Source organism: Bombina bombina, chromosome 2 (assembly GCF_027579735.1).
Source record: "Bombina bombina isolate aBomBom1 chromosome 2, aBomBom1.pri, whole genome shotgun sequence".
Lineage (NCBI taxonomy): Eukaryota > Metazoa > Chordata > Amphibia > Anura > Bombinatoridae > Bombina > Bombina bombina.
In genome coordinates this window covers 442,107,363-442,125,601 of record NC_069500.1, presented here as the reverse complement: position 1 = coordinate 442,125,601, position 18,239 = coordinate 442,107,363, and the positions used below count along the sequence as shown (strand labels likewise).

The 18,239-nt window shown below is 42.2% G+C and overlaps 1 protein-coding gene across 1 annotated transcript in view; it reads right to left on the bottom strand.

Annotated features, from left to right (window-relative positions):
* Positions 1 to 18,239, bottom strand: part of PRODH (proline dehydrogenase 1) — a 432,246-nt gene that overhangs the window by 205,373 nt on the left and 208,634 nt on the right. The window contains exon 7 of the mRNA XM_053702069.1: positions 10,674 to 10,753. Within this exon, the coding sequence (XP_053558044.1) occupies positions 10,674 to 10,753 (80 nt within the window). The remainder of the gene's footprint in view (positions 1 to 10,673; positions 10,754 to 18,239) is intronic.

The window sequence follows — 18,239 nt, the reverse complement described above, 5'->3', positions numbered from 1 at the left end:
AGTTCAGCATGTACATAGATTGATATATACAGATACATGTTTTAGGACAAAAGCCCAAACACGTCATGTAAAACAGAAATGAAAATAGAATGGCGACTTTTCACATAAATTCTCCAAATTGACAACTCTGATACAGCAAATAAAATATCATTGCAGGCTATAATTGTCTCTAGTAACAATGTGTAACTCTACATACTGACCATATATGATACCTCGTTTTCTAGGTTAAATAATTAAGCTTAACTTCCTTATGATGTGAAATCGCCCCTTATAGATGATATCTTACATCTTACTAAAAATTTATGAAGAATGAAGGTGGAAGATATGTGTGCAAGGTGGGAATGATAAGTTGTGACTAATAAAATACTGCCATAAGAGAGACATTAGTCATTAACACTGAGTTGCTGAAGCCTATTAAAGTATTGAGCGCAACTAGATATAAACCTTTGAGCTTTGCTTCATGGTACAGGATTAAACTGACAAAATAATAAAATAAAACAAGGGGGTCATGTTACAAGAATAGTAAGATAAATTAAATATGATATACCTTAAAGGGCCATAATACCCAAATGTTTAAACACTTGAAAGTGATGCAGCATAGCTGTAAAAAGCTGATAGAAAATATCTCCTGAACATCTCTATGTAAAAAAGAAAAGATATTTTACCTCAAAAGTTTTCAGTAGCCACCTCCATTGTAAAGGATTTCTAAGCAGCATATTGGTGTGTCTGTCCTGGGACAGCTTAGGGGATGAGCATCGTGCACTCTCATATTATTTCCCTATTAAGCTTACTATGAAATCTCATGAGAGTTAAGTCAAATCTCATGAGATCGCAGTAAAAGAGTTCATGACCTCAACAACTGATGCTGATTGGCTGCTGTTCATTTCTTAATTTTTTTTTTTTTACCTGCAGCTGGGAGCAGCTGAAGTATACTTTTTACACAGAACTTACTCTGATGAGCTGAGGAGATTGTGAGGTAAAATATCTTCCTTTTTTACATAGAGATGCTCAGGTGACATTTTCCTGTCAGCTTTTTACAGTTATACTGCATCAAGAAAAGACAGTAAAACTGGTAAACTCCTAAATTGCTACTGCCCTGGTTTCTAAGGGTGGGGGTATTTATTGAAACTCCCTGAAAAAAAATCCATCGTGGGGAGGAGAGTCTACGGCTTCATTCATTACTTGTGGGAAATTAAGAACCTGGCAAACCAGGAGGAGGCAGACGCACCCAGCCAAAGGCTTAGATATTTCCCCCACTCCTCTCATCCCCAAGTCATTCTGCTGAAGGAACAAGGAACAGTAGGAGAAATATCTGAGTATAAATGGTGGCCAGAAGAATAAAAACTAAATTTAAGTCCGCTCACCGGAGCAACGGGCGGGTGCCGTAGACTCTCCTCCCCACGATGGAAATAAAATTATTAGGTAAGCATAATTTATGGTTTTCCATCTAAAGAGGAGGAGAGTACACGACTTCATTCATTACTTGTAGAAAAAAATACCCAAGCTCTAGCGGACAATGAATGAAAAACGGGAGAGCAAAAAAATGCGGACACTAATCAGAGGGGCACCACAGCCTACAAAACCTCTCTCAAAAAAAACTGCTTCGCCCAAAGCAAAAACTTAAAATTTGTAAAATTTTGTAAACGCTTGTAGAGGACAAATCTGCTCCATAGAGGGCCTCATTTTTGAAGGCCCAAGAAGAAGCCACAGCTCTAGTTGAATGAGCGGTTGATCCTCTGAGGAGGCTTATGTCCCGCTGTCTTGTAGGCCTAAGCGAATCATGCTCCTCAACCAAAAGGACAAAGAAGTTAAAGAGGCTTTCTGCCCCTTGCGTTCTCTGAATACACCACCAAAAAGAGATGTAGACTGTCTGAAATCTTTTGTAGCCTGAAGATAAAACTTCAAGGCTCGAACCACATTAAATTGATGAAGTACCTCTCCTTAGGAGAAGAGGGGTTAGGACACAGAGAAGGAAAAAACTATTTCCTGATTGATGTTTACGGTTGGACACAAACTTGGAAGAAATCCCAACCAGCGCAAAAAAAAAAGCCTTATCAGCGTGAAAGACCAAATAAGAAGGCTCACATTGCAAGGCCCACCAACTCAGAGACTTTGCGTGCCAATGCAATAGCCAACAGAAATTCCAAGAAAGAGTATCAATGTCAATAAGAGTTCATAGGTTCAAACAGAACCCTCTGCAACACCTTCAGAATCAAGTTCAAACTCCAGGGAGGAGCTGACTGTCTAATAAACAGGCCTGATTCTAGACAGAGTCTGAACAAAAGACTGAACATCAGGAAGCTCAGCGAGCCTCTTGTGCAAAAAAACAGATAATGCTGAAATTTGTCCCTTTAAGGAACTGGTGGCAAGCCCCTTCTCCAACCCATCCTGGAGAAAGGACAGAATCTGGATACCTTAACCTTGTGCCAAGGATATCCAAGCAATCACTCTCTCAGAAAACCCCTTCTCTTGGCCAAGACTAAGTGTTCAATCTCCACGCAGTCGGCCTCAGAGAATCTAGATTTTTGATGTTGAAAGGGACCCTGCACCAACAGATCGCTGCAACAGGGTAACCTCCGTGGAGGAGAAGATGACATCCCTACCAGATCCGTAACCACGTCCTCCACGGCCACGGCAGATCGATCAAAAAAGCCGAAGCTTACTCCTGCTTGATGCGGGCCAGTACATGAGGTAAAAGGCTGGCAACTGCGGAAAAATGTAAGCTAGGTTGAACCCCCAAGGCACCGCCAAGGCATCTATCAGCTCTGCCTAGGGATCCCTGGACCGCGACCCATATCTGGGTAGCTTGCAATTGAGTCTGGACACCATGAGATCTATCTCTGCAAACACTTAGGGGGTGGAGAGACCATTCCCCCCGGATGGACGGATTGACTGCCTGAGAAAATTTGCTTCCAGTTGTCCACACACGGAATGTGGATTCTGAGAGTGAGCAGCTGTAGAACTCTGCCCATTCCAATATCCGAGAGACCTACCTCATTGCTAGCTTCTCGTCCCCCCCCTGATGGTTGATGCAAGCCACCAAGGTGATGTCTGTCTGGAATCTGATGAAGCTGAAAGACCCCTGAAGAGGCCACACCTTCAGAGCATTGAAGATTGCTTGAAGTTCCAGAATATTGATCGGGAGGAGAGACTCCTCTTGAGAACATTTCCCTTGTGCCATCCTGGCACCCTAAACAGCTCCCCATCCTGTCAGACCTCATGGTCACACTCTCCCAGGACAGCCTCAGAAGGATGTCCCTTGGGACAGTTGTTCCGGACTGATCCACCAAGAGATGGAGTCTCTCGTCCGATCGCCCAGAGGAAATCTGTTGGGATAAGTCTGTATGATCTCCGTTCCATTGTCTCAACATGCACAACTGAAGACGTCTGAGATGGAACCCGGGGCGAATGGAATGGACACCATGAGCCCGATTACCTCCAAACATCTGAGCTACAGCGGGGCTGGAGGAGGACTGAAGGGCAAGACAGGTGGACGCAATCTTCGCCTGCGTCGCTTATCTGTGAGAAATATCTTCATGGATATACACGGGAGTGCAGAATTATTAGGCAAGTTGTATTTTTGAGGATTAATTTTATTATTGAACAACAACATGTTCTCAATGAACCCAAAAAACTCATTAAATATCAAAGCTGATAGTTTTGGAAGTAGTTTTAGTTTGTTTTTAGTTACTAGCTAGTTTAGAGGGGATATCTGTGTGTGCAGGTGACTATTACTGTGCATAATTATTAGGCAACTTAACAAAAAAACAAATATATACCCATTTTCATATTATTTATTTTTACCAGTGAAACCAATATAACATCTCAACATTCACAAATATACATTTCTGACATTCAAAAACAAAACAAAAACAAATCAGTGACCAATATAGCCACCTTTCTTTGCAGGACACTCAAAAGCCTGCCATCCATGGATTCTGTCAGTGTTTTGATCTGTTCTCCCATCAACATTGCGTGCAGCAGCAACCACGCCTCCCAGACACTGTTCAGAGAGGTGTACTGTTTTCCCTCCTTGTAAAAATCTCACATTTGATGATGGACCACAGGTTCTCAATGGGGTTCAGATCAGGTTGAACAAGAGAGGCCATGTCATTAGATTTTTCTTCTTTTATACCCTTTCTTGCCAGCCACGCTGTGGGAGTACTTGGACGCGTGTGATGAGAGCATTGTCCTGCATGAAAATCATGTTTTTCTTGAAGGATGCAGACCTTCTTCCTGTACCACTGCTTGAAGGTGTCTTCCAGAAACTGCGCAGTGGACTGGGAGTTGAGCTTGACTCTATCCTCAACCCGAAAAGGCCCCACAAGCTCATCTTTGATGATACCAGCCCAAACCAGTACTCCACCTCCACCTTGCTGGCGTCTGATGTCGGACTGGAGCTCTCTGCCCTTTACCAATCCAGCCACGGGCCCATCAAGACTCACTCTCATTTCATCAGTCCATAAAACTTAGAAAAATCAGTCTTGAGATATTTCTTGGCCCAGTCTTGACGTTTCAGCTTGTGTGTCTTGTTCAGTGGTGGTGTCTTTCAGCCTTTCTTACCTTGGCCATGTCTCTGAGTATTGCCACACCTAGTGCTTTTTGGGCACTCCAGTGATGTTGCAGCTCTGAAATATGGCCCAAACTGGTGGCAAGTGGCATCTTGGCAGCTGCACGCTTGACTTTTCTCAGTTCATGGGCAGTTATTTTGCGCCTTGGCTTTTTCCCACACGCTTCTTGCGACCTGTTGACTATTTTGAATGAAACGCTTGATTGTTCGATGATCACGCTTCAGAAGCTTTGCAATTTTAAGAGTGCTGCATCCCTCTGCAAGATATCTCACTTTTTTTGACTTTTCTGAGCCTGTCAAGTCCTTCTTTTGACCCTTTTTGCCAAAGGAAAGGAAGTTGCCAAATAAATTATGCACACCTGATATAGGGTGTTGATGTCATTAGACCACACCCCTTCTCATTACAGAGATACACATCACCTAAATATGCTTAATTGGTAGTAGGCTTCGAGCCTATACAGCCTTGGAGTAGACAACATGCATAAAGAGGATGATGTAGTCAAATACTCATTTTGCCTAATAATTCTGCACTCCCTGTAGAATTTATTATCGTGCCCAGGAACTCCACCTGTTGCCTGGGAATTAGGGAACTCTTTCCAGAGTTTATCTTCCAATCATGAGATTGGAGCAAAAGGAGAGCCCTTGAGTGATCCTCTGAGACTGACGATGGCGCCTGAACTAAGATGTCATCCAGATAGGGGCCCACAGCAATGCCTCTGGATCTGGGACTGCAAGAAGCGTCCCCAGAACCTTTGTGAAGACTCTCGGGGCCATTGCCAGACCAAAGGGAAGGGCCACAAACTGGAAAATGTTAGTCCAGAAATGCAAATCAGGATACCTGAAGTGATCCCTGTGGATTGGCACATGAAGGTAGGCATCTTCAAGTCTATTGTCGTCTCATGAACTGACCCTCTTGAACTAGGGGCAGAATAGATCTGATCCTTTCCATTTTGAACGATGCGAAACAGCCAGAAATTTGTTTAAACATTTTAGGTCTAGAATCGGGCGAACGTGCCCTCCTCTTTGGGTCACACGAAAAGATTTGAAGAGTACCCTCAACCCCTTTTCTGCTGGGGGTTCTGTACAATTACTTTGAATTAATGCAAGAGCCGAAATGCGTCAGACCTGCGCACTTCCTCTATTTTTTACCCCAAGGGTACATTACCTGCTGCAACATTGTTTTTTGCCACGTTAATACATGTACGCTGGTTTGCTTGAGAACAATAAAAAAATTTTTGTTTCACTCATCTCCCACCCTGGTGCTCCTCACACACGGAACGCTGCAAAGTAGCGGCGCCCTGGGACACATACCGGATCCACAAGAGGACTGTAAATCCCGGTAGAGATGGGAGCAAGTGACTTGATGCTCCAGGAGCAGCCCAAGACTGTAATGGACATTTAGGTATGTGCCAGGATTTCAACATTAACGTACCCTGTAAAGGCAGAGGGAATCCGACTCACACAGGGCACACATTTTCTGCTTCACTAGCATTGATGGTACAACACAGATACACAGGAGGTTCACAACATGGATTAACAACACTGACGGTTGGTCTGATTATTGTGTTGATTTGCATTTTTGAGAATAATACACGCTCTCTTTTCCCTCATTCTTGGAGTTTATACTGGTTAACAATTACTCAGAGAGAAGAGAGATCCCTTACAACATTCTTGAAAGGCGTCTCTCTTTCCTGGTCTGGAAGACAGATTTAACAGGAGGAATCTGCCCCTGGGCGGATAGATCTGAACCCTATCCTGTACCGTGGGCGATAACCTCCAGGACACAAGGGTCCGGAACGTCCATCAACCAGGTTTTCTGAGAAGAGAGAATCTGCCCACTACTTAGTCCATTGACCGGTCTGGGGCTGCCCCTTTATGCCGACTGATTCGGCGGGCTTTTGTTCTACTTGGATTTATTCCAAGACTAAGCTGGCTTCCAAGTTCCCTTGGACTGATCCGCTTTCGCGGCGGGCTGTTGGCGTTGGGCGTTGTCCGCATGAAAGGGACGAAAAGTAGATCCCTTAGGCTTAGCCTTCTTATCCTGTGGTAGGAAAGCGCCCTTGCCTCCCGTAACCGTGGAACTGATTAAGTCCAATCCTGGGCCGAACAGGATCTTTCCCTGAAAGGGAAGGTATAGCAGTCTAGACTTAGAGGTCATGTCCTCCGCAGAACACGACTTTAGCCACACAGCCCTGCGGGGTAGTGCAGAAAAACCTGATATCTTAGCATTCAGGTGAGTAATTTGCATATTGGCATCACAAATAAAAGAATTAGCGACTCTCAAGGCCTTAATTCTATCCTGTATCTCGTTGAGGGGAGTCACTCTCTCTACCATGTCAGACAAAAGATTTGCACCAATATGTGGCAGCTCTGGCTACCGCAGCTACCGGCTGTAAAACAGACCCCGTGTGCCTGAAACATTTTTCTCAACATGTTTTCTAACTTTTTATCCATGGGCTTCCTTAAACGACTAACCATCCGAGAGGAATTGTCTGCTTCGCGAGCGTAGAGATAACACCATCCCCTTAGGGACAGTCCCCCATAGCTGGAGCTGAGACTCTGGAATGGGAACAGTTTCTTAAAGAAGAAGAAAGGGGAAAAGGATGAACCTAATCTCTTCCTTTATTCTTATAATGGTTTAGCCATCTGAACAGGAACGGGAAGGTCTGAGGCACCACCTCTTTCCTCATATACTTTATCAAGCTTAGTAATCTAAGGTTCCACCAGTAAATTCGGTTCCGGAACCTCCAGCGTAGCAAGCACCTGCTTCAGCAAAAAGCACACTTTTTCCATCGTAAACCTAAAGTCGGGCTCCTCCTCAGCTGGAGTTTTGGATGACACAGACTCCGATCCAGAAGGAACGTCTCCTAAGAGGACTAAGGAGAAAAGCATGCCAAATCGGCCATGCAAGCATCTCCCGGAAAAGAACCTGTAAGTCCACTTATTGCCCAGAGCCTCATCTCACACATATTGCAGCAATGACACAAACAACATTATGTACAACCCCCCCCCCCCGAGTGTAGAAAGCAGGCAGCTAAACTTGTCAACACAGATTGCTTATGGAGCTGTTAAAATGAGTCAAGATGGTTTCGCAGAAAGACTTTCCCTGCATCTCCAAACTCCTAACTTCTACCCATGCGCTCACTGAGAGGCTGACAGGACTACTTAAAACTCCAGTCCCATTCCGAAGAGTACTACCTCCATAAGAGGACTACTCCCGAATCTTCTGACACTTTCTCTGCCAATAGAGATATCTGTTGGGACAGATCTAAAATTGATCGCCGTTCCATTGTCTCAACATGCCCAGTTGATCAGGTCTGAAATGGAACCTGGTGAATGGAATGACATCTATGCTGGATACTATGAGCCCGATCACCTCCATACCCTGGCCACAAATGCTGGAGGATGTCTGAAGAGCTAGATAGTTGGACGCAAGCTTGCAACGTCTCTGATCTGTCATGAATATTTTTCATGGCTGAAGAATCTATTATCGTACCCAGGAATTCCACTCTGTTGCTGGGGGCCAATGAACTCTTTCCTTCGTTTATCTTCCACCCGTGGGACCGAAGGAGAAGAGCTCTCAAGTAATCCTCCACAAGACTGTAGGACAGAGCCTGGACCAGGATATACGTCCAGTTAAAGGTGTCACTGCAATCCCTCTGGCTCTCGCTACTGCGAGAGAGAGCTCCCAGAACTTTGTAAAGACTGTTAGGGCAGTCGCCAGAACAAACGGAAGGGCTACAAACTGGAAGTGCTGGTCTAGGAAAGCGAATCTTAGAAACCCAGAAGTGATCCTTGAACGTAAAGGTAAGCGTCCTTCTTACCTGATTGTCTCCATCTTGAACGATGGAACTGACAAAAACTTGTTCAGGGCCTTTAGGTCCCAGAATTGACGAAACGTGCCCTCCTTCTTTGGGACCACGAAAAGGTTTGAATAATACCCCAGACCTCTTTCTGCCGGAGGGACCTGGGACGATTACCCCCGAAAGATGAGAGATCCCTCACACACCCCAGGAGGGGTCTCTCTTTTCTGGTCTTGAAGGTATGTTCGACAGGAGGAATCTGCCTCTGGGCGGATATGACTTGAAAACCAATCCTGTAACTCATGGGCTACGACTTTCAGAACCCAAGGGTCTATAACGTCTCTTCTCCAGACCTCCGCAAAAAAAGAGATAGTTTGCCCCCTACCTGATCCAAGGAAAAATCGGGAAACCCTCGGCCTGTACCACTCCCAGTGCAAACGCTAGTGCGATTGTCTCACTGGGAAGAGGTTCTCCAATAACCTCCTCGATGTACGTTTTGTTCCGTATACGATGGAAACCTTTTTCCAAGAGTGAATATTTTGTAGCACCCGGCTCGTTTCTTATACCCTGATAGGCCCCGCCCATTATTAAAACATCAGACAATCCTTAAAGTTGAAAGAATATCAGAGACAAAACTGTTTCTATGTTAGGATACATACATGAACCACTAATAAGGTTACAAGCCTCATAGGAGTATTAACCAATTATAACAACATTAGCATTTTATCAATTATAGGAACAAGTTATTGTCTAAGTTTAGGTTTGAAAAAAAGGGATCAGTTAATCAAGTTAATCAGATTGAGTCTACCAAAGTATTACAAAAAGTTTGAGCCAATGAAAAAAACAACCAAAAATGTGTATAAAAGATTTCATATGATTAAAGAATCTTGAAAACATTAAAAGGCAATATTCAAAAATATGTTAAAAATAGACAATATTAAAAAACAGACACAATTAAAAATCACATAATATAAAGCACTGTTAAAAAGCAATTTAAAGCACCAAAACAAAGATCCATAATGAATAGTTATGTTAAAAAAAAGCCTGAATGGCCAAATCTACATTTAGGGCTTTGGGGTGTAGACAATCAATTTTTTTTATCCAGAAAGTCTCTTGTTGCCCAAGTTTCAATAACCTAGTGGTGTCCCACTTGTTGGGAGCTACCCATTCAATGATTCTAATTTAAAGATCCTTGGGGTCCTGGTTATGAGCTAGTTTGAAGTGGGATGAAACACTATGGGACTCAAAACCTGTTTTTATATTGTTCAAATGTTTCCTGAACCTGTACTTTATTTTCATCCTACCTACATAAATAAGATTGCACAAGCAAAATGAACTGATAGACCACATAAGCTAGTGTTGCAAGTGCATCTACTTTGTATTTGTAGGATCTTGTTACATCTGAATTACTTACTCCTTATGATTTGGGCTAATATTAGAGCACATTACACAGTTTTTTTTTTACTCTACCATTGTGTGGGATAATTTCTAACTGCATGTCTCAGCTTTATAGGTGCTAGGAAGTTCTTGATATCCCTGTTTTTCCTGAAATGAAGTCAGGATCTGGACCCAAAATGTTTTTCAAAATAGGATCCAGTAATAAAACATGCCAGTGTTTCTTTAATATGTCCTGAATTTAATAATGAAGGTTATTCGATATTTAGTACAAGTTAGAAAAATCCTGCTATATCCCTTTTCGCAAATTTAGTGGTTCATTTTTTGGCCTTTTGTGCTGATAATGCCAACGAGTGGCGATGACAACGGACTTCTGCTGAAGCCGCAATCCCAATTATTTCCTATTCGAGACACATCGCCACTCAGCGGAACTTTGCAGGTCAGCCCCCATTTTTAGAATATATTGATGCTTTGAATATTGGGTCATCTTGAAGTGTACACTCAGAAAATGTAAGGTGGGCAAGATGGGCTGTGATTTTCTTCCTATATCTACAAAAGAAAATTAAAACACACTTGATAAACTCTAAATGATGGAAAGGTCCTCAACCACGTTTTTATCTCTTCAATTGTTGTACGAAAAGCTCTCTTTAAACTACTCTACCCGTCATAGAGATGATATATTAATAAAACATTTTGGCAGCAATTTGGGAGCAAGCACAAAATATTTTTCAAGTGTCTGGTGCCTTGGACATCAATACAGAGATTAACCTGTATTAGAATTTATAAATATTTGAAGGTTGAATATGTAATACATTAAAAAATATTTCAAATGTAGTCATATTGGAAAGAAAATGTCATAACTTATCATTTTCTTCTTTTATGAAAATAGTGGTTATGCGACTTACCCTGAGAGACCAAGATATTCTCCTGTGAACCAGTTAAGGCTTTCATCTTTGGTAGCAATTCCAAGTTTCACCAAGCTGTCCTGTCAATTTAACAAAAAATCAGCATTTTAAATCAGTTTCATTCTGAAAGCCAATGACAGCAACAGACTACAGGTATGGAGTTCAACGTTTGACATTGGATTTGAAAGTTTATAAAAAGAAGAAAAATGTTTAAAGAAAATAAGAAAAAAAAGAAGGAAAAAAAAAGCAACCAGTGGGCGGATAGTAACCACCCAGGGAACCTGAATAAAGGAGATGAAATCTTTCATGCTGATGACATTAACAATATACAGAGCATTTCATTTTTTTTTGCTCAACTGAGTTCTAAGAAGTTGGGCTCCCCACTTTATGGTATATTCCAAGTATAAAAACAAGGCTTTGGAAAGGTATATGTTTTTTAATAGCAGCAGCAAAACATTTTCTTTTAGTTTCTGAGTAAACCCCCCTAAAAAAAAAAGCTTGCAGGTGTGAGCCATACAGTAAGATCTAATAGGTTTTGTTAGGCTAGATGGGAGAGAGAACTAGGCCTATAAAAAAAAAATATTAACACATTTAAAACAGAAGTGTGGTTCTCTTTACATTGTTTTTAATAAATATGACTAAATTGTGCATTGCTCAATTGGGAACGGATGTTGCTTAATAATCCATCCTATGGTGCAGCTGCTTTCTGCCCAATCTGTGCTTTTCACAGAAGAGACTTTGTTGTAGTATATCAGTCCTGACCCCATCCAAAAGGACCGTCTAGCCCAAAACACCAGGAAATTCTCATCTGAACAAGGGATTTGTACAGCCAACCCCAGACGTACGTTAGTCCCCCATGTTTACGTAAAGGTACACTAAAGTCAAGTTTTATGTATCTGTATGTAACAGAAATTTCATCTCTACATTGCAAAAATCTGTATACAAAATAAGTGTCTTAAAAACATTTTAAACTGTCATTGTGTTAGTAAAATTTGCATTGGTTTTGACACACCATAAAAAAAAAAAAAAAAAAACTGTGCTACATGAAGAAAGTCACTGTTCTAAATTACCTGGAACACACTCCAGCCTTGGTGTGTATGCATTATTGAGCATTTTTATGGTCAATTGTTTTTTAGTTAATGTCCCTTGAAGGAAAAAAAAAGAACATTGCAATTTACATATAAAATATCTGCAAGAAGGGGGCGGAGCCAGCAAGGGAGCCGACAGGATGCAAAAAAACTTAGCTCCCAGAACAAATTGACTAAATATCCCTTTTATAAATCTTATAACCCTTTGAAATTCCCTATATTTTCACTAAATATGCCCCCAAATACCCCATCCCCAATGTTCTCTCCCTGATAGAGCCCAAATTTAATATAGCCCAAAGAATCATATTGTTCCGGTGTTAGCTGGAGGAGCTGGAGCCATCCACACAAGCTTATTGCACAGCTATCTGACCCTGCGGTGCTTTTTTGGACATTTCGCTGGGCACATCTTCCACCTATACAGGCTCCTGAGGAATGGAGGGACTAATGTAAGTACTTTGTGAGGCTCAGCTTACTTGCGACTCCCGGCTTGTTGTGAGATCGCGGGTAAGCTCGCGAAATGCCACAATCTTGGCTAGCAAGTCAGAAGGGACCACAATGAGCTGTACAAGCGGAGTTCACTTTTTCAACACCCCTCAACCACCTTGGAGACCTACCGGTCCATGGTCTTCACTGCCAGCACGCCCCAGACCTGTAATGAGGCTGATCGATATCGGCGGATTGCAACCGCACACCTCAGGCTTGTAATTTTCAGGGGACTGCCTCTGGCTCAACACGATCGGCTACATACAACTCAGAAGTGATTGCGCAGTCATAATTGCTCTACCTACTGTGAGTACTCTCTCCCCTCTCCTCATCGATAAGGGGAATTAGATAGCCACATAACACCCTGCTATTGCCACTCTCACTGGGCTACAACTGTGACGGCCATATACTTTGTTAACCCTCAGGTCTTTTTCACCCATGTTTAAGGTCTTGGGCCCTCTGCTGCAATGAGGTGATTCTTTCCCTGCTAGTTCACACAGCTTATACAACAGCTGGCCTACATATTTTGGATATACCACCTAACCCGGCAATATAGTGACTTAAAATCTACTGGTCCCTTGTGAAGCAGGACATTGTGTACTTTACTGTGGGCATATTATGCTGGGAACTAAGCACCTATAACCTCCAGGCAGAACTGTCACTATATAAACCTTTATTATACTGAAACGCCTAACTGTATCAGGACTGTTCCTAGATTTTACACACAGCAATAAGTTTTACAGCATCCTAGAACTGCAAGACCAGAATATATATTGCACATATTTGATGTTAGGCTGATATACTACTGGCCCCCACCTTTGCTATACTAGGTATTGTGGAACAGCATTGTATATTCGAGTTAAGAACTACAGGCAACTTATACTACAATCAGTCCAAGAACCAGGACCCTAAAAGAACTTTCATTTGATCCTTTTACTGCTGCAGCCATAGTTTCCCCCCTCAACCTTTCCCGCTCTTAATACAAGGGCGGGTCATGTCCTCTTCTCTTTTCCCGTCAGCGCCCAGTGGTGGTATAGCCCCTGAGGGGAGGACACACTTCCAAGACAGAAAACCGCCTGAATGTTTGCCTGGCCTTGGTAGAGTTAACCGTTTTCATTCACTCTCATCACTGGATATCTATTTCATAGTTCTTTGCTAAGAGTCATCATGGCTTAATACTCCCACGGATATATCCACCTGGGGGGCTAGCGCAGTGTCCAGGGGCTCCATAGAAACCAGTTCCCAGATTATACAAATCTAACATGCCACAAGGCAATGGAAAGAAACATTTCTGCTACGTTACCTAAAAAGTCTTTAGCTGACCACTTCAAAGCAGCTATTATTACCTGAAGCAACGCCACAAAGCCCAGAACTAATATCCCAACCTGGAACCTCTGATTCACCAGCTCGACACCTCATACTGCAGCCCCGACCCCTATAGTTAAGATGACTGACACTACAGTTTCTGAAATTGTTAATACTCCTCACTGAGAGAATGAAGAATTTAGAAGAGACACTCACTAAAACTATAAGGGGATCGGTAGCTGAATTGAGAAGAGATATTGGTGCTATTAATGAACGCACTGAAGCTTTGGAACGTAAGCAGGAAGATTTGGCCATAGAACAAGGCAACTTAATCTCCTACTCACAGAACATAGTAGATCATGAGGATATTATTGAGGCCAAGGTGGTAGACCTCGAAGATTGTTCAAGGACGAAACAATCTCAGGTTCCGTGGAATTTCAGAAGAAGTGTTGCCCAGGGAATTGGGGAGACTTCATATTAGAATATTGTAAACACCTTAAACCAACCACCAATACCTCAGCAGTCCCTTATAGACAGGGTACATAGGGCTTCCAAGAGGCAGAAATGTCTCAACTGACAAACCACGGGATACTATTGTGCGTTTCCACTATTTTACGTACAAAGAACAAATCCTTAAGGCAGCTTTCAACACCTCATCTCTACCAGAAGGAGTCAGACATATTAAGGTCTTCCCGGATCTATCCCAGTATACTATGAAAAAGAGAAATTCTTTTCGCGAGAATCACAGCTATACTCAGGAGAAGGAGATCAAATATAGGTGGGGGTACCAAACTAAGCTCCTGATCCATAAGGACGGATCATTGATCACACCTGAAGATCCCTCCCGAGGAAAAGAACTTTTAGACAGGTGGTTCCAAGGTCCCTCGAGGACCCGTCAATCCCACACAGACTCAAATTACAGAAGCTCAGGACACTACAGCTCCAATACGCCATAGGCCTGAGAGACTTAGCCCTAGGGCTAAGGAGTGGGACCCCCTGCCACTACTTAGCCCTAGGGCTAAGGAGTGGGACCCCCCTGCCACAGAGACTTCCAGGCCCCAAATGCCAAACGTTCAAAAATCAAGAATTGGACTCTGCTTAATTCTGATTGAATGTCATCTGTTTCAGGTTTCTGGACTTGTTTTTTTTTTGTTCTGGATCACCCATTTAAGATGTCAGAAGACTGCTGACTCGTAATGTATACTTTTTTCTTGTTGAAATGTTTTTTTTTTACATTTATTGTCTTTGTTTAATTATGGATCCATATAGGTCTATGTCTTGCTAATAGGCCCTAAGTAGCCCTCAATTGCACATTTTGCCAGGGGTAATCTCACCACGACCTCTAGCTCAGCCGAGAGGATACGCTGACAGGAATAGATAATACATGTCCCCACCCTCGACTGACATGACCACCTACCATAGATTACATTCCCAGACTAGTTTTACTTCTAACAAGCTAAACACTTATTTTTACAGCTTCAAGGTAGACAGAACTTACAGGATATGCGGTCACAGACGATAACTGCTAGAAGAAGATCAGGAGTCTCTGGCATTATATAGAGCTTTAGACAGATTGTCTGGGGACCTTGATCTTCATTGGACCTACTAACAATGAACATAACACTCATTACCCCACTGACTTACTAGATGACTAGGTAGACAACGGGACGGATCTTCAGTTATCCACTTTAGGTGACACTACCCGGACACTAGGTGACCTGGGTTCGGTTTAATCCAGGTAGCCTTACACATAGTCCTATTGCTACCCTATGCTAAAATAATGTTTTGGTTATTCTTCTAGGATGAAGTTCCTGTTCTAAATATATTTATGGTTGTTTGTTATTCCTTGCTCATATTCCTCTCTGACAAAGGGGAGGTCCGCAGGTCCCACCCTCCCCTAAAATCTTGTGATATTTTTGCTAGGAAGTTTTGTTTTGAGGTTCTTATACAGTGGTCAGTGTCTAATACTCCTACATTGTATTAAATGACAGTACGTTTTCTAGATCCCATAGGACACTAATTATCCGATTTTAATATCAATCTAAATTATGCCCCCAGGGGATAGGCCCCCATGCTACTATTATCCTTATCATTATCCCTGTCTTTATATTGTTTCATATTTTATATTTTAAATTTTTTATTGAAGTTTCAAAAAGCAAAAAAGAATACATAATACAACGTTTGCCCGTTCAAAAGAATAACAGAGTACAACATGTAGTATTGTGACATACATACTATCTAGGTAGCTAGTCGAGAAGTTACTATTCTAGGTAACAAGCTGAGTCATAAGTTTAAGGGCTACACAGAGATAAGCCTGGCGATAAAAATATGAAAAAGTCAGTATAATCAAGTGGTAACCTATGTTGTATCTAGATAGGTGTCAGGAGTGAGCTCGGGCGGGCTAAGATGAAACTTAATTTTATATTTTGGTAATTGAGATCTGATCTCCACAACACTAACAAAGATATGGTGGGGATTTCTGCGGTGATGTGGGGAGTTAGCATTTTGAATGACCTCAAGTAGGCGTGGTGAACCAGGAAAGAAGAGGGGTTACAGTGGCAAAAAGCCACTCAAATTGTGGAGAGGGAGGGGGGGGAAACGGAGCCAGCTTTGATAGGCTGCAGTGTGGGCTCATTTATATGACTATGTAGGCCATAGATGTACAGGGCCCACAACTAAAATAGGGAGCTATGCAAGGATTCTTATGTGCCATATGTATCTATGGGCAAGGATATGTATAACAGTGGGAGATTGTTTCATATTTTATTCAAGAAGTTTTGTACCAACCCAGGCTTTATCTCGTCTTATTTTATTTTATTTCAAGTAATTTAATTTTATTTCATTTATACACTCCTACTTCAGTTCTCCATAAGGCTCCGCCCTCACCCTCCCGCTCCCTTACCTTTTTTCCCTTCCACCCAGTCTAGGGACTTTCCTGCTCCCCCCTCCCCCCACACCCTTATACTGAGCGAGTTAACTATTGAATATCTGGAATTTTCCCTTACCAATTGAGACTTCCCTCTCCCTACTTTGTTTAGAAATATTGACTGAGTGTCATTTACATGAATTGGGGTCCCATATCTTTAGGAATTCCTTTCCTTCCCCCTCCTCTCCCAGCCCTTACACTGAATGTGTTAATTACTGAATATTTGAAACTTTCTCTCCCACCTGGTTACACCTTTGAGCTTACATCGTAAGCAATGGAAAAATAAATCCCATAGAACTTTGCTTTATATTTTTTTTCATGTATGCCATCAAGTTGTCACACCCTCTACGTTCATAGTTTGTGTTCAGATTCAATTGTATAATACCATATGCTTTGTGAGTAAATTACTGGTAGTTTAACTTTTTTCAACCTCTTCCCTGTTCTGATCTACTTTCCCCTCTTTTTTTTTCTTCTTCTCTTCTCCTCCTCCCCACTCCGCTTCCCTAAAGTCCAAACATGATACGGACACCTCCCCTTACACTCACTACCTTGAACGTTAGGGGATTGACTCCCCAATAAAGAGAAGCCTCCTAATCAACTACTTGTCATCACTCAAAAACTGACGTTGGCTTCCTCCAAGAGACCCATTGGGTAGACGGAGATGAACTGAGACTTAAGACACCTTTGTTCCTTTATGTAAGGTCAGAGTCCTATGTAGGCAAAAGTAGGGGAGTCGTAATCTTGATCAACCGAAACCTCTCCTTCCATGCTTGCATACAGAACAAGATAAAGAGGGGCATTATGTAATGATAGTATGCAAGCTTAACAACTGCACATTTACCTTGGTTAATATCTATGTTCCCAATCGGGGACAATTGAAATTTCTGAGAAAGACCTTGGCTTTAGTTGATCAAATTAAACAAGGCATTGTCCTCATAGGAGGAGACTTTAATTTAGTGTGGGAACCAGAGATTGATAAGAGTTTTTCGGGTTTGGGATCGAGAGATACACATAACAATTCTTCGCCCCAAGGTTCCGAGACTTAATATACCAATATCAGCTCTTTGATGTCTGGCGCTCCCTCCATCCAGCTGAAAGAGACTATTCTTATCTATACCCAACGCATAGATCCTATTCTCGGATAGATTATTTTTTTTACAGATTCTTGGACATTGAACGAGGTTCGCACAGCCACAATATCACCCTGTCCATGGTCAGATCACGATGCCAGTAACCATCACAATGCCAATTTCCTAGATTGAAATTTCCACAATTTTTGTGGACCGACCCCTTATTCCAGAGGTCGCTACAGGAAGCGGCAACTGAGATTTTCCTGATATAATTCGGAAGATGACACTTCCCAGCAAACCCAATGGGGTGCGTTTTAAAGCATATATTTGAAGCATTTGCATCAGCAAATTAGCTAAAGCTAAGAAGATAAAGGAGGACCTTTGGGAAAATTGATGTGCGACCTTCGTAAGGCAGATAAATCGAATAAACTTAACCCCACCCCGGCTCTCTCAGATGAAATCCTTCACCTTAAGTCCCTTATTAAGGAAAGGGAAACCGAAAGAGTCCAGAAAGCTGCAATGCGATTTCGGCAACCTATGTACTCTAAAAGTAATAAAGCTTTTCTGTCTCATGGAGGCAAAATTGCGTCCACCCCAGCATTCATGTTTGCAGACTTCTACTTTAAATTGTATAATATTGATACACATGAACACCCCGTCTCGGCCCCAGTTCAAGATATTTCGGATTTCTTGA